The 12,381-nt window shown below is 40.5% G+C and overlaps 1 protein-coding gene across 1 annotated transcript in view; it reads left to right on the top strand.

Annotated features, from left to right (window-relative positions):
* Nucleotides 1-12,381, top strand: part of LOC107685329 (E3 ubiquitin-protein ligase HERC2-like) — a 61,791-nt gene that overhangs the window by 45,364 nt on the left and 4,046 nt on the right. Inside the window, exons 71-92 of the mRNA XM_016481880.1 lie at nt 251-395; nt 588-813; nt 900-1,071; nt 1,194-1,380; nt 1,588-1,731; nt 2,351-2,542; nt 2,648-2,801; nt 3,490-3,597; nt 3,688-3,819; nt 3,914-4,072; nt 5,073-5,191; nt 5,276-5,299; nt 5,388-5,582; nt 6,078-6,239; nt 6,334-6,425; nt 6,513-6,652; nt 6,776-6,963; nt 9,495-9,692; nt 9,768-9,851; nt 10,581-10,722; nt 10,828-11,022; nt 11,158-11,270. Coding sequence (XP_016337366.1) covers nt 251-395; nt 588-813; nt 900-1,071; nt 1,194-1,380; nt 1,588-1,731; nt 2,351-2,542; nt 2,648-2,801; nt 3,490-3,597; nt 3,688-3,819; nt 3,914-4,072; nt 5,073-5,191; nt 5,276-5,299; nt 5,388-5,582; nt 6,078-6,239; nt 6,334-6,425; nt 6,513-6,652; nt 6,776-6,963; nt 9,495-9,692; nt 9,768-9,851; nt 10,581-10,722; nt 10,828-11,022; nt 11,158-11,270 — 3,271 coding nt within the window. The remainder of the gene's footprint in view (nt 1-250; nt 396-587; nt 814-899; nt 1,072-1,193; nt 1,381-1,587; nt 1,732-2,350; nt 2,543-2,647; nt 2,802-3,489; nt 3,598-3,687; nt 3,820-3,913; nt 4,073-5,072; nt 5,192-5,275; nt 5,300-5,387; nt 5,583-6,077; nt 6,240-6,333; nt 6,426-6,512; nt 6,653-6,775; nt 6,964-9,494; nt 9,693-9,767; nt 9,852-10,580; nt 10,723-10,827; nt 11,023-11,157; nt 11,271-12,381) is intronic.

Here is a 12,381-nt window from a genome sequence, read left to right as displayed (position 1 = left end):
CTGGGAAGTAACTCGTTGTAGTCCCTTACCAGTCGTTTTTGTAGGCATTAAACTGCCAGAATTTTAAAAGACGATATCTCCGTTTGCATTGAACTTTCAGCTTCGTAACTTTGCAGATATTGTTTATGATCAAACAGCAACATTACACACTAACTAACATTAAAAAAGTGAAATCGCAATCAACCACCCCTTTAAAAATGGCTTTTTTCCTCAGTGAAGCTTTTTAACATGCTGCTGTTGCATTGTGCAGGGGTAAGGGGGATTACTTCCGACTGGGTCACGGCACAGATGTTCACGTGCGCAAACCCCAGATGGTTGAAGGACTGAGGGGAAAGAAGATTGTTCACGTGGCTGTAGGGGCCCTGCACTGCCTGGCTGTCACAGACACTGGACAGGTGCGCTACGGGTTTGGTTTTTTACATTTATCTGCTTGGCGCTGTAGAGGAGTAGCACAAGAACAGTTTCCTCCTCCTTTTTTATTTTGGCACATTAAGCAACTCATGGTGCATGGTAAACAAGACTCACCTTTTGCTGATGAACAGTTGTTCACTTTAGTGCTTGTGTAATATGAAGTGTTGTTTGGGTAGGTGTACGCTTGGGGGGATAATGACCATGGGCAGCAGGGGAACGGCACAACCACAGTCAACAGGAAGCCTACGCTGGTGCAGGGTCTAGAGGGGCAGAAAATTACCCGTGTGGCCTGCGGCTCCTCTCACAGCGTGGCCTGGACCACCGTAGATGTCACCACACCCTCCGTCCATGAGCCTGTCCTCTTCCAGACTGCTAGAGACTCTCTGGGAGCCTCTTACCTTGGTAATTTCCGCCCAATCTACATTGCTTTTCTGTCGTTGTGTGCCTGTTGCTTAAAGTTAAAGTTTTGTGGTGGTTTTTTTTTATAGGTGTGCCATCAGACAGTGATCCATCTTTACTAAGTAATAAGCTAAATGGTGTGAACAATGTAAAGCCCAACAGGCCATCTCTGGCAAAGATTCTGCTCTCTCTGGACGGTAATCTGGCCAAACAGCAAGCCCTGTCCCATGTACTCTCTGCCCTGCAGATCATGTATGCCAGGTACAACCTTAATGCATATATTTAGGGCATTAGAACTACTCTGCATTCCAGGTTGATTGTTTTCTGCTCCATAAAATAAAATAAAAGCTCTGGCATCACTTAATTGCTCTCATGTCACACAGGGATGCTGTGGTGGGAGCACTGATGCCTGCCTTTATGATGCCTCTGGAGTGTCCCTCCAGCTCTCCGGTGCCCCCTTCGGATTGTTCATCAGCCTCCAGCCCCTGTGAGGCTGAGGGTCCGGCCCTGCCCTCAGAAACAGAGGAAAGGGTCAGTCCGCACCCCTGGATGGACAGCAAACGAGGAGAGGTGAGTAGTGCTGCCTGTGCATGACAGTGTCATTCACATTTGCTGTACTTCTTTTTTTTCTTCAGTAGTCAATATTCTGTAATATTCAACTTTTTTTATTTATTTGTTATTTTGTTCTTTTAATACACAATCATTCAAATGTCCAAAACAACAGTATATGCTGTGCATTTACAAGCTCATTCTGTCATATGGTATTGTGCGGTCCAGGTGACCACGTCTGAGGATGCCACTACCCCTTCATCAGCGGTGACCCCTTCAACTGCCTCTGCTTCATCTCGCCCCTTTATCCCAGTCACAGATGACCCTGGTGCTGCCAGCATCATTGCTGAGACCATGACCAAAACCAAAGAGGTCAGTCTCACATGCTTGCATGCAGTGGTTTTATGAAGTCAAACATTTATTTATTCATTTGATTTATTTTTCCATTTATTTGTGTATTTGTCAATGTATTTATTTGCCAATTTATTTTAATTATTTGTAAATTTATTGTATTTTTTTTTTTTTTAGTATTACTTTTTTATGGTAGCATCAGCTTGCTATTTTAAAACAAAATTTCTTAAACTACTATAACGAATTGTAATTATGGATGCAATGTCACAATTTATGATTTTGTGTTTCTTGTTTTGTTTACTAGAAGGGATTTATTGTTTCATTGTTTGACCAAGCTAGCGTTCATTTATTTATTTAAAATTTTTTGATTAGGGGACACAGTTACACTTTTAAATGTATGGCTCTTTGACTGCATTATAGAGGAAAAATAACAGAATGGCCCAAGTGAATTCTAGCCTGCCGGTCATAGAAATGTTCCTGTTAATCATTCTTTGTAGATGTTTGTTCCTGATCATTAAAGCGAAATGCGTGCATTTTAAGTCTGTTTAAAAAGGATTACATTTGTATGTTGATTTTGCTTCAATCCCTTGTATAAACTAAAGTGATATTTACAGTGGCCTGGTTTGATTTATTGGAACAGGACTCTGAGAGCCAGAGTAAAGCAGTGGGCCCAGAGCCACAATATCTGGATGAGTTCACCAGTCTGCTGGTTCCTGATGACACACGTGTGTTGGTAGACCTGTTAAAACTGGCTGTGTCTCTGCGCTCAGGCGATAAAGGCAAGGAGGTGCTCTCTGCTGTGCTGTCTGGCATGGGTACAGCCTTCCCACAGGTAAAAACTAACCTCTTTAGTAACTCACTACATGTTTTTCTAACATTATTATTTCATCTTTGAAATTCTGTGTACTCGTATCTAAATGTATTTGTTGGCACACAGGTGGCAGATATGCTGCTGGAGTTGTGTGTGACTGAGTTAGAGGACGTAGCCACTGACTCTCAAAGTGGACGGCTGTCATCGCAGCCTGTGGTGGTGGAGAGCAGTCACCCATACACTGACGACACTTCCACTAGCGGAACTGTGAAAATACCAGGTCACCTTGTGTTTTTCTGTTTATTCAGCATCTCGGCAGCCATCACAACCTCATTAATGGTGCTTGCCAAAGCATTATTATTTTTATTTGAACAAATCCCTAAATCTAAGTATTAAACTTTGCCACAGTCAGGCAAAGTTTACACAAGCCAAAAATCTAGCATTTTATTGTTGATGGAAATTAACCAACACTCACCAATGCTGTTTTCATTTGAGCAAATATACAGTAAAAACAGTGATATTGTGAAATAATATTACAATTTACAGTAACTGTTTTGTACTTTATTCCTGTGAGGGCAAAGCTGAACATTTAGCTGCCATTACTCTAGTCGTCAGTGTCACATGATCCTTCATCTCCTTCAGCTTCACGCTGAAGAAACATTTCAAATTTTTTATCAATGTTGAAAACAGTTGTGCTACTAAAACTTTTACATTTTTAAAATTTTTTGACGAATAGAAAATTCAAAAGAACAACATTTATTTGAAGTGGAAATTTTTCTAACATTATACTGTAGATGTTTTTTATTTTAACTTTTGATTAATTTAACATGCTTATTGAAGAAAAGTATTAATTTCTTTCAAAAAAATTTTTTTTGTACTGTAGTGTTAGATGCTTTATGAAGCTCTATGCTCTAAGAATTAGGAGATTTAAAGACATGAAAATTTGATCTTGTGTGTGGTTATTTTAGGTGCTGAAGGATTGAGGGTGGAATTTGATCGCCAGTGTTCAACAGAAAGGAGACACGACCCTCTTACCATCATGGACGGAGCCAATAGGATTGTGTCTGTTCGATCAGGTCACATTCTTTATTCTTTATTGTTTTAACATTAGTAAAAAAGTTGTTTGAGCATTGGCCACATAACCATACCTGTTTCCACCCCTTTAGGTCGGGAGTGGTCTGATTGGTCCAGTGAATTGAGGATTCCGGGAGATGAGCTCAAATGGAAGTTCACCAGTGATGGCTCTGTTAACGGCTGGGGCTGGCGCTTCACTGTCTATCCCATAATGCCTGCCGCTGGTACATCAGTTTAATATGATATCACTTCATTGTATATACTTCATATGTAACATGATATTCTGAAGTGATTGACCTTTTATTGAATTACCTGCAGGTCCTAAAGACCTCCTGTCAGACCGTTGCATTCTGTCCTGCCCTTCGATGGATTTAGTAACATGTCTGCTGGACTTTCGCCTGAACTTTGCTTCAAACCGTAGCATTGTTCCAAGGTTGGCAGCCTCTCTTGCTGCTTGTGCCCAGCTCAGTGCCCTGGGTAAGAGAAGAACCTTTGAAAGAATTATTCTATTCTATTCTATTCTATTCTATTCTTATCTTATTAGGGCTGCCCTCGACTAAAGATTTTTCTGATTGACAAATAGTTGTTCATTTAAAGCGATTATTATTCGACTAATCACATGCTTATATGAATAAACCATATAATTCATAATAACGAGCCTTTAATTGCCAATAGCTTATCAGCATTATGCTTGCACTCAAGTTCACAGAGACCTAGATGGCAGAAAGCGGAGCCTGTTTTCTTTCATCATTTTACAAAAGCACAACGTTTTGCTGTTAATTTGAGTGCACACAAATGAAAGGAGACCTTTTACAGATTCAAAAGATGTGTTACTCTTATCTGTGAGTATTTTAAGTTAAAAGCAAATGATTGCACTGAGTGAGCGCGCTACTATTCAGCTTCCACACAGACACTTGAATAGCGCATATTTTTCTAGGTTAACATTAAAGCGAGCGGCCATGTAATGACGCTACTACTTACATGTTTCAGATGATAAGCCACATTTGAGGTCCCAAACGAAATGACCGTGTGGATGTCCTGATCGATGTACTGTAATTACCACATAGACCAGCTATTAATAATCTGTCCATCTCGAGCTACGTGACTTTGCCACCTCCCTGTGGAAATTATTACTTTTTTTTTTGTCCCTGCGACTAAAAAAAAAATTGGATCGACTAAGCCTCTTCTCGTCGACTAATGGCTAGTCGACAATTATATATTATATTATATATTATTTCTAATAATTTATTTGTATATTTATATTTAATACGGTTATGTTTTATAATTATTATAATTTCTACTAGTCCATGTTTTGGAGAGATTGTAGATGTGAAATATTTAGATGTCTGTGTGTGTCTTGGGCTTTTAGAGAAAAAGGTTATTTAATACTTGAAATCTTGAAATCTCAGATTGAAATCTTAAATTTAAGGTTTTATAATCAATATTCGACTGTCTTTGTCTCTATGTGCTTGTTCAGCGGCTGGTCATCGTATGTGGGCCCTGCAGAGGCTACGAAAACTTCTAACCACTGAATATGGCCAATCCATAAACATCAACCGCCTCTTAGGAGACAGTGAAGGAGAGGCTCGCTCTATGGTTAGACAGTGTTCTATACAATTAAATAAGTGAATAAATAAATAAACATAATAATTGACATAACTTGTATTGAATGTTGTGTAGAGTTTTACAGGAAGTGAAGCAAAAGTCATTACCCACTCCAGTATGTGCGCCAGACTATCACTGATTCGGTTTAGCAGCTTATACTAAAAGGTACTGTATATGTGACTGGTAGTGCTGTCTTTTTCCCAGCCCATGTGACCGTCCACGCGTGATTGAGTCTCTCAGAGGGGTGGAAGTTGTGGACATTGCGGCCGGTGGGGCCCATAGTGCCTGCATCACAGCCAGCGGAGAGCTCTACACATGGGGCAAAGGTCGTTATGGTCGCCTGGGTCATGGAGACAGTGAAGACCAGCTTAAACCAAAACTGGTGCGTTCATTACGAGTTATGCATATTACATTTTAAACAAAACCATGATACATGACAGTATTTAAGGAAATGTGCATTACTAAATATTGTTAGACTTTTGTAATATAATAATTATTATATTATACTTATATAATATTTTTATGCTCCGAAATCAGAAATTGTTGTGTACAATCTCTATAATTAAAAAAATATGTTTTTAATAAGCAACTGGGAAAAGGATGGAAATTCATTGAAGATGGTCTGGGAACATCATAATAATAATTTGATAACATTTTATTTTAATTATTTTTATATAATAAATAGTTTTTATTAGTATTAAAATTAATAACTGTAAACTAACCAAACAAACTTGTTCTCTGAAATTAGTCGGTGGTAATTAGTAGTTTAATTTTTTGTAACTAGATTATTTTGAAAACTGCTGCTAAATTTGGTTTAGTTAGTAGCATCTCAACTCTAAGACTGTATATTCTGTGCATTGCTTGTGCATGTTTATAGGTGGAGGCTCTGCAGGGTCACCGGGTGATAGACGTTGCATGTGGCAGTGGGGACGCCCAGACCCTGTGTCTGACTGATGACGACATTGTCTGGTCATGGGGGGATGGAGACTATGGCAAACTGGGCCGAGGAGGTAGTGATGGATGTAAAGTGCCTATGAAGGTGGGACTGCTGGTGTAGTTACTCAAGCATCAAAGGCTTTCTGGTTAGTGATTCCTGTATGAATACTCACATCTAATTGTCTCTCTCTGCTCAGATTGACTCATTAACTGGATTGGGTGTTGTGAAAGTGGAATGTGGCTCTCAGTTCTCTGTGTCGCTCACAAAGTCTGGAGCAGTTTACACATGGTAATCAATCCCATAATACAGTGGCACATAAACTGAGCTTTTATTTAGTGAGAACATATGTTATTTCCATGTTTATGTGTGTTTTAGGGGGAAAGGCGACTACCACAGACTGGGACACGGCTCGGATGATCATGTACGCAGACCCCGGCAGGTCCAGGGTTTGCAAGGCAAGAAGGTCATCGCCATAGCAACTGGTTCTCTTCACTGTGTATGCTGCACAGAGGACGGTAGGTCATCTGGGTATAAAGTCGTTGTAACATGTTTATATACTATAAAAGATATCAGGTTTTCTTGTATACCTATTTGTATTTGGATGAGTATTTGCTAAAGACATGAATTTGAACATACAGGTGAAGTGTACACATGGGGTGACAATGATGAGGGTCAGCTCGGTGATGGGACCACCAATGCTATTCAGCGGCCCAGGCTCGTGGCGGCACTGCAGGGCAAGAAGATCAACCGTGTGGCTTGTGGCTCAGCACACACACTTGCCTGGTCCACTAGTAAACCTACCAATGCTGGAAAACTGCCTGCTCAGGTACTGTACCACCAAATATAGCTGAATCACATACAAAAAAAGAATCTCAAAGACTTAAATATTTAACAGTTCAACCTTTTAAACATATTAAATGCAGAGGTGGACGTAGTACACAAATCAAGTACTTGAGTAAAAGTACAGATATCCTGCCTCCTCCATTCTTTCCTCCCAGGGCACTGTCAGCTCCAACAAGATCAGTTGTTTTGTGGCCTCAGAGACCAAGATGATGTCAGGTCTCAATTTGCTCTGGGTGATGTATGTTGGAATTTTCAGCTGCCTTTCCAGTTCCAACTGTCATTACCCAGTCCCGGGCTGTGGAGAGCAAACCTCCTGAGCAGTTTTCAATGCTTTCTCTGGCTTTTGTCCTTCCCTGATGAAGTGAATAGCCTTGGCTGCAACTTGGGTGTGTCGGCTGTCCTTGATCCCCTTACTGATTGCCTCAGCGATGGATTTGAGGACCTGGTCATGCCTCCATCGATACCGGCCCTCACCCAGCGCCTTGGAGCAGCTGCTCAGGATGTGTTCTAATGTCCCTACTTTGGAACAAAGGGGGCATGCAGGTGTTTCTATTTTGCCCCATGTGCACAGGTTGAATGGACATGGGAGGACATCATAGACCCCCTGAATCAAGAACTTGATTCTCTGGGGGTTCCACTTCCAGATGTCCTTCCAAGTGATACTCCGCTCCATCGCCTGCTCCCACTTCATCCAGGCGCCCTGCTGCCGCATGGCCACTGCTCTGCTGGTTCGCTCTTCCTCGACTGAAGCTCGCACCTCCTCCTGTACCAGCCTCTGCCTCTCCTTTCCGCCGGCAGAGTCATATCGGGTCGCTCTTAGACTCCCAAGTCCGGCTCTGCCTTGCGCCACTGTTCCAAGGATGGCCTTGTGCTTCAGCCGAGTCTTTGCTTGCTGGACTGCCTCGGCTGCCCTCCACTTCCTTCCTGTCCTCACAACAATCCCTGCGCCGGACACTTTGGCATCTCTGGATCCAGAGTACTGCAGATGTTCCCGTGCCCGTGCAACGATGAACTCCTCCCTGACTGAGCTAAAAGGGAGCCTGAGCTTGTTGGTTTTCCCATATTGCCCGATGTTACTTAGGCTACGCGGTAGACCCAGCCATCTACGTAGATAGCTGCTCACCTTTTGCTCAAAACCTTCTACCACAGTCATTGGGACCTCATAGATAAGCAGAGGCCAGAGGATTCTTGGGAAGATTCCATGCTGGTAGACCCAGGCCTTGAATATTCCTTTATCCTGTGTTGTTGTCCTTGAGTCCGTCCTATTGGGGTGCTCCCAATGAAGTGGGAGCAGGCGATGGAGCGGAGTATCACTTGGAAGGACATCTGGAAGTGGAACCCCCAGAGAATCAAGTTCTTGACTCAGGGGGTCTATGATGTCCTCCCATGTCCATTCAACCTGTGCACATGGGGCAAAATAGAAACACCTGCATGCCCCCTTTGTTCCAAAGTAGGGATACAATATTAAAATATTACTCCAGTAAAAGTATTAAGTACTCCTTTTCGATTTTACTTGGGTAAAATGTACTTAAGTATTAAAAGTAAAAAAATACAGATTGATGAATGTTTATTTATTTTGCAATTTTATATACTCTATCCTCTTGCTAAAAATACTTCATACACTGAAGTAGAAATGAGGAAATACAAAATGTGTTGCCAAATATAATTACACAATATAAAAACAGAGAGTGTCGCATTGGGCAAAATGTGTTAGCGTTTTAAGAAAAACATTATGTAGACATACTACTTTTACATCATTTGAAAGTGCTATGGTAGCGGGGTAGATGTATGGGCATTCATTTGTGTTATTTTAAAGTTATGTTTAGTGTTTAAATAAAACCTCCCCCATTCAGATGGTAATACACAAATATGGACATGCCTATGTTCAAAAATTTTATACAGTGGGCTTAAACAGCACTTTTACTGCAGCTTTAGTTTGCAAGCAATGGACACTCATGACCTAAATATGATTTTCATTTACAATAATAAATGCTCAAATTTGGCATTAGTAACTTACTTTATGCCATCAGTTGCATAAAGAGGATCTCCCGTTGTTTTGAGTCAGACTTGTGAATTCAGTAAATTGTTAACTTGAGACTCGCTTGGACCGAATCATTTGAATCAGTGAGTTGCTGACTCGAGAACAGCTGCAATCTGCTCAATCCAGTTCGCGAATGAATCATTCAGTGTGATTTGCGAGACTATTTAACAGGCTCATTGAAAAGAATCAGCTTGTTCACGAATCGGACACCGTTATCACGTCTCGTAGTGCCTGATGATTTCTCCAGTTCAAAATAATGAGGAACAACATGTTTTTATGAAATGTAGCGGAGTAAAAAGTACAATATTATGATTTGGAATGTAGTAAAGTAAAAGTTTCCCAAAATAAAAATACTCCATTAAGGTACAGATACTTGAAAATTGTATTTAAGTACAGTAATGAAGTAAAAATACTTAGTTACTGTCCACCACTGATTAAATGTTGTGTTTAAGTAATTAAATGTCTGTCTGTAGGTTCCTATGGAGTACAACCACCTGCAGGAGATCGCCATCATAGGCCTGAGGAACCGATTACTGCTACTGCACCACATCTCAGAGCTCTTCTGCCCCTGTATCCCAATGTTTGACCTAGAAGGACGACTGGGTGAAACTGGACACGGCGTCTCCGTTGGCTTTGACACACTGCGAGGAATCCTTATTTCGCAGGGCAAGGCAAGAATATTTTTTGGATTTTTTAAATTACAGTTGCTGATTATATTTATTAATATTTGTTTTAAATATCTATAGGAGGCAGCATTCCGAAAGGTGGTTCAAGCCACGATGGTTAGAGACCGACAACATGGGCCAGTGGTGGAGCTAAACAGGATACAGGTACACGTGTATACACTGCACATGTGGTTTGAGATTTGCATTCAATTGTATCCTAATTTGGTGTCAAATAAATCTCACAATCAGGGTCCAAAATTTATATCGTCCATGTAATTATTTATTTTTTGCACATTTAAAATATGTTAGCAAACAGGTTCTTATGTCAGTACATTAAATAGTAACCCATTGTGTTGTTATTGCATGTTATTTATTCACCAAAGCTAATTTTTGCTTGCATTTCCCACTTGGTTTGAGAGTTCATTAGAGTGGTAAACGGGATCCAAAATAAACAATCACTTTTAATGGGCAAAAATAGCTAGCGGGTCCTCTGTAAAATTATCTCCCTTTCCCTAATCACCGTAATTACTGTTGCCTTTCCTGCTCCTTCCTGTCAGCATGGACACACATGTACTATGTACACCACATGATTATTACCATCCGTTTTATTTTAGTTATCATTTTGAGTGAGAATTAGCAGCACTTAATCTTAATATTTTGAGAGATTTGGTCATTAAGCATCATGTGTGATTTGTTTTTGAATCTGCTCAGCATGAGGTTTACCCCCAAATATGTTTGTTTATGGACCATTGGCCCTCTAATAGGGCCCTTGGAGCCTGGCAGTGATCTGGCAAGTCTCACAGCCGGAAAGCATAAGAGTGGAGTTTATAGATCAAAGCAGAAATGCTATATATGGAGAAGCCTGTAATAATTTATCCTTATTCTCTCGATCAGGTCAAGCGTTCCCGCAGTAAAGGAGGACTGGCAGGACCGGATGGCACCAAGTCAGTGTTTGGGCAGATGTGTGCTAAGATGAGCTCTTTCAGCCCTGACAGTCTGCTGCTGCCACACCGGGTCTGGAAGGTCAAGTTTGTGGGTGAGTTTGAATTTAGAGAAGGATGAAAGATGGGAAAATGTAGGGGAAAAATGGCCCTTGGATCATGTCTTTAACATGTTTTTGACCCTTTGTGTGTGTTTGTAGGAGAGTCAGTTGATGACTGTGGTGGTGGATACAGTGAATCTATCGCAGAAATGTGTGAGGAACTACAGAATGGTCTCACTCCTCTCCTCATCGTCACTCCTAATGGCCGAGACGAGTCAGGAGCGAACAGAGACTGCTTCCTGCTCAACCCAGCTGCCAAGTCCCCTCTGCACATCAGCATGTTCCGCTTCCTAGGTACCTTCTGCTTGTGTTTCCTACATTGAAAATACTTTCAAGACTTGATGAAATAGTTTGTAATTGCACAGCTGTAGAATTTCCCACCATTAGATCTATTGATATACCATGCTCTCTTCATTTATTTGTGTATAGGTGTGCTCCTGGGCATAGCAATCCGTACAGGAAGTCCTCTAAGTCTGTACCTGGCTGAACCTGTGTGGAAACAGCTGGCAGGCATGAATCTCACCATCGCAGATCTCAGTGAGGTAGGACCGTGGTGTGAGTGAATCCAAGGTTATTATTGTCAACTAAAACTAATGCAAAATTAAAACCTAAATGTTTAAAAGAAAGGTAAGAAAGGTTTAGATTTATCAGCCGAGAGTTGAAGCTTTATGGGAAGCTTTATGGTAAGTTACTCCTGCTTTCTGGAATACCCCACCAGTATCACATTGATTACTTGACATTAGGGTTGGGTTGATCTAGGGTTGATTCTTTTCTATACCCACTTATATGTATATATTATTTAATGATCTCTGAGATGTGCTGTCAGAGATATAAAGCGTGTGGGTGAGAGTGTCGTGTAAAAATGAATGAGTGTATGCGTCTCCTGCATTCACGCTGAGATCATGTGTTGCTGAGACGTCTGCAGTGATGGCGTTTCTCAGCGCAGGATGTCTCTTGCTTACAGAGCAGCTGTTGTTTGTTGCTTTTGCCTGGAGATATTAGAAAGGTTGAAAAGAGAGATTATAGAGCACAAGACAACAGTGAGACACTGACTGTGATGCACTCAAAAACACACACACACACATTCTTTTCATTCCTTTTCTATAGTCATTTGCACAGGTTTAGATTATATTCAGTCATTTTTGTTGAATGAATCTCCTCTACAAAATATACTCCTGCTAGATCACTTCATCTGCAATTTGAAGATTTGCTGGTACCTGAATCTGAAAGTGGCAAACTTTTATTTAAATATGCTTAAATCATTCAAAAGTTTGGGTCTGGTTATTTATTTACTTATGTATTTGTATTATGTAAGTCTTATATGCTCACCAATGCTGTTTATTTGATCAAAAATCAGTAAAACCAGAAATATTGTGAAATGCTACTTCAATTTAAAATAACTACTTTAAAATGTAATTTATTTCTGTGATGGCATTTTTAAAAATTTTTTTAAATACTGTACTCACCCCAAACTTTTAAAACGATAGTGTGTGTATATATATATATATATATATATATATATATATATATATATATTAGGGGTTGAACGACTTTTTAAAGGTGACATATTGTGCCCCTTTTCACAATATGTAATATAAGTCTCTGGTGTCCCCAGAATGTGTCTGTGAAGTTTCAGCTCAAAATACTCCACAG

The sequence above is a fragment of the Sinocyclocheilus anshuiensis genome, unplaced genomic scaffold (assembly GCF_001515605.1).
Source record: "Sinocyclocheilus anshuiensis isolate Anshui unplaced genomic scaffold, SAMN03320099.WGS_v1.1 scaffold385, whole genome shotgun sequence".
Lineage (NCBI taxonomy): Eukaryota > Metazoa > Chordata > Actinopteri > Cypriniformes > Cyprinidae > Sinocyclocheilus > Sinocyclocheilus anshuiensis.
This window is presented reverse-complemented; position numbering and strand designations above follow the sequence as displayed.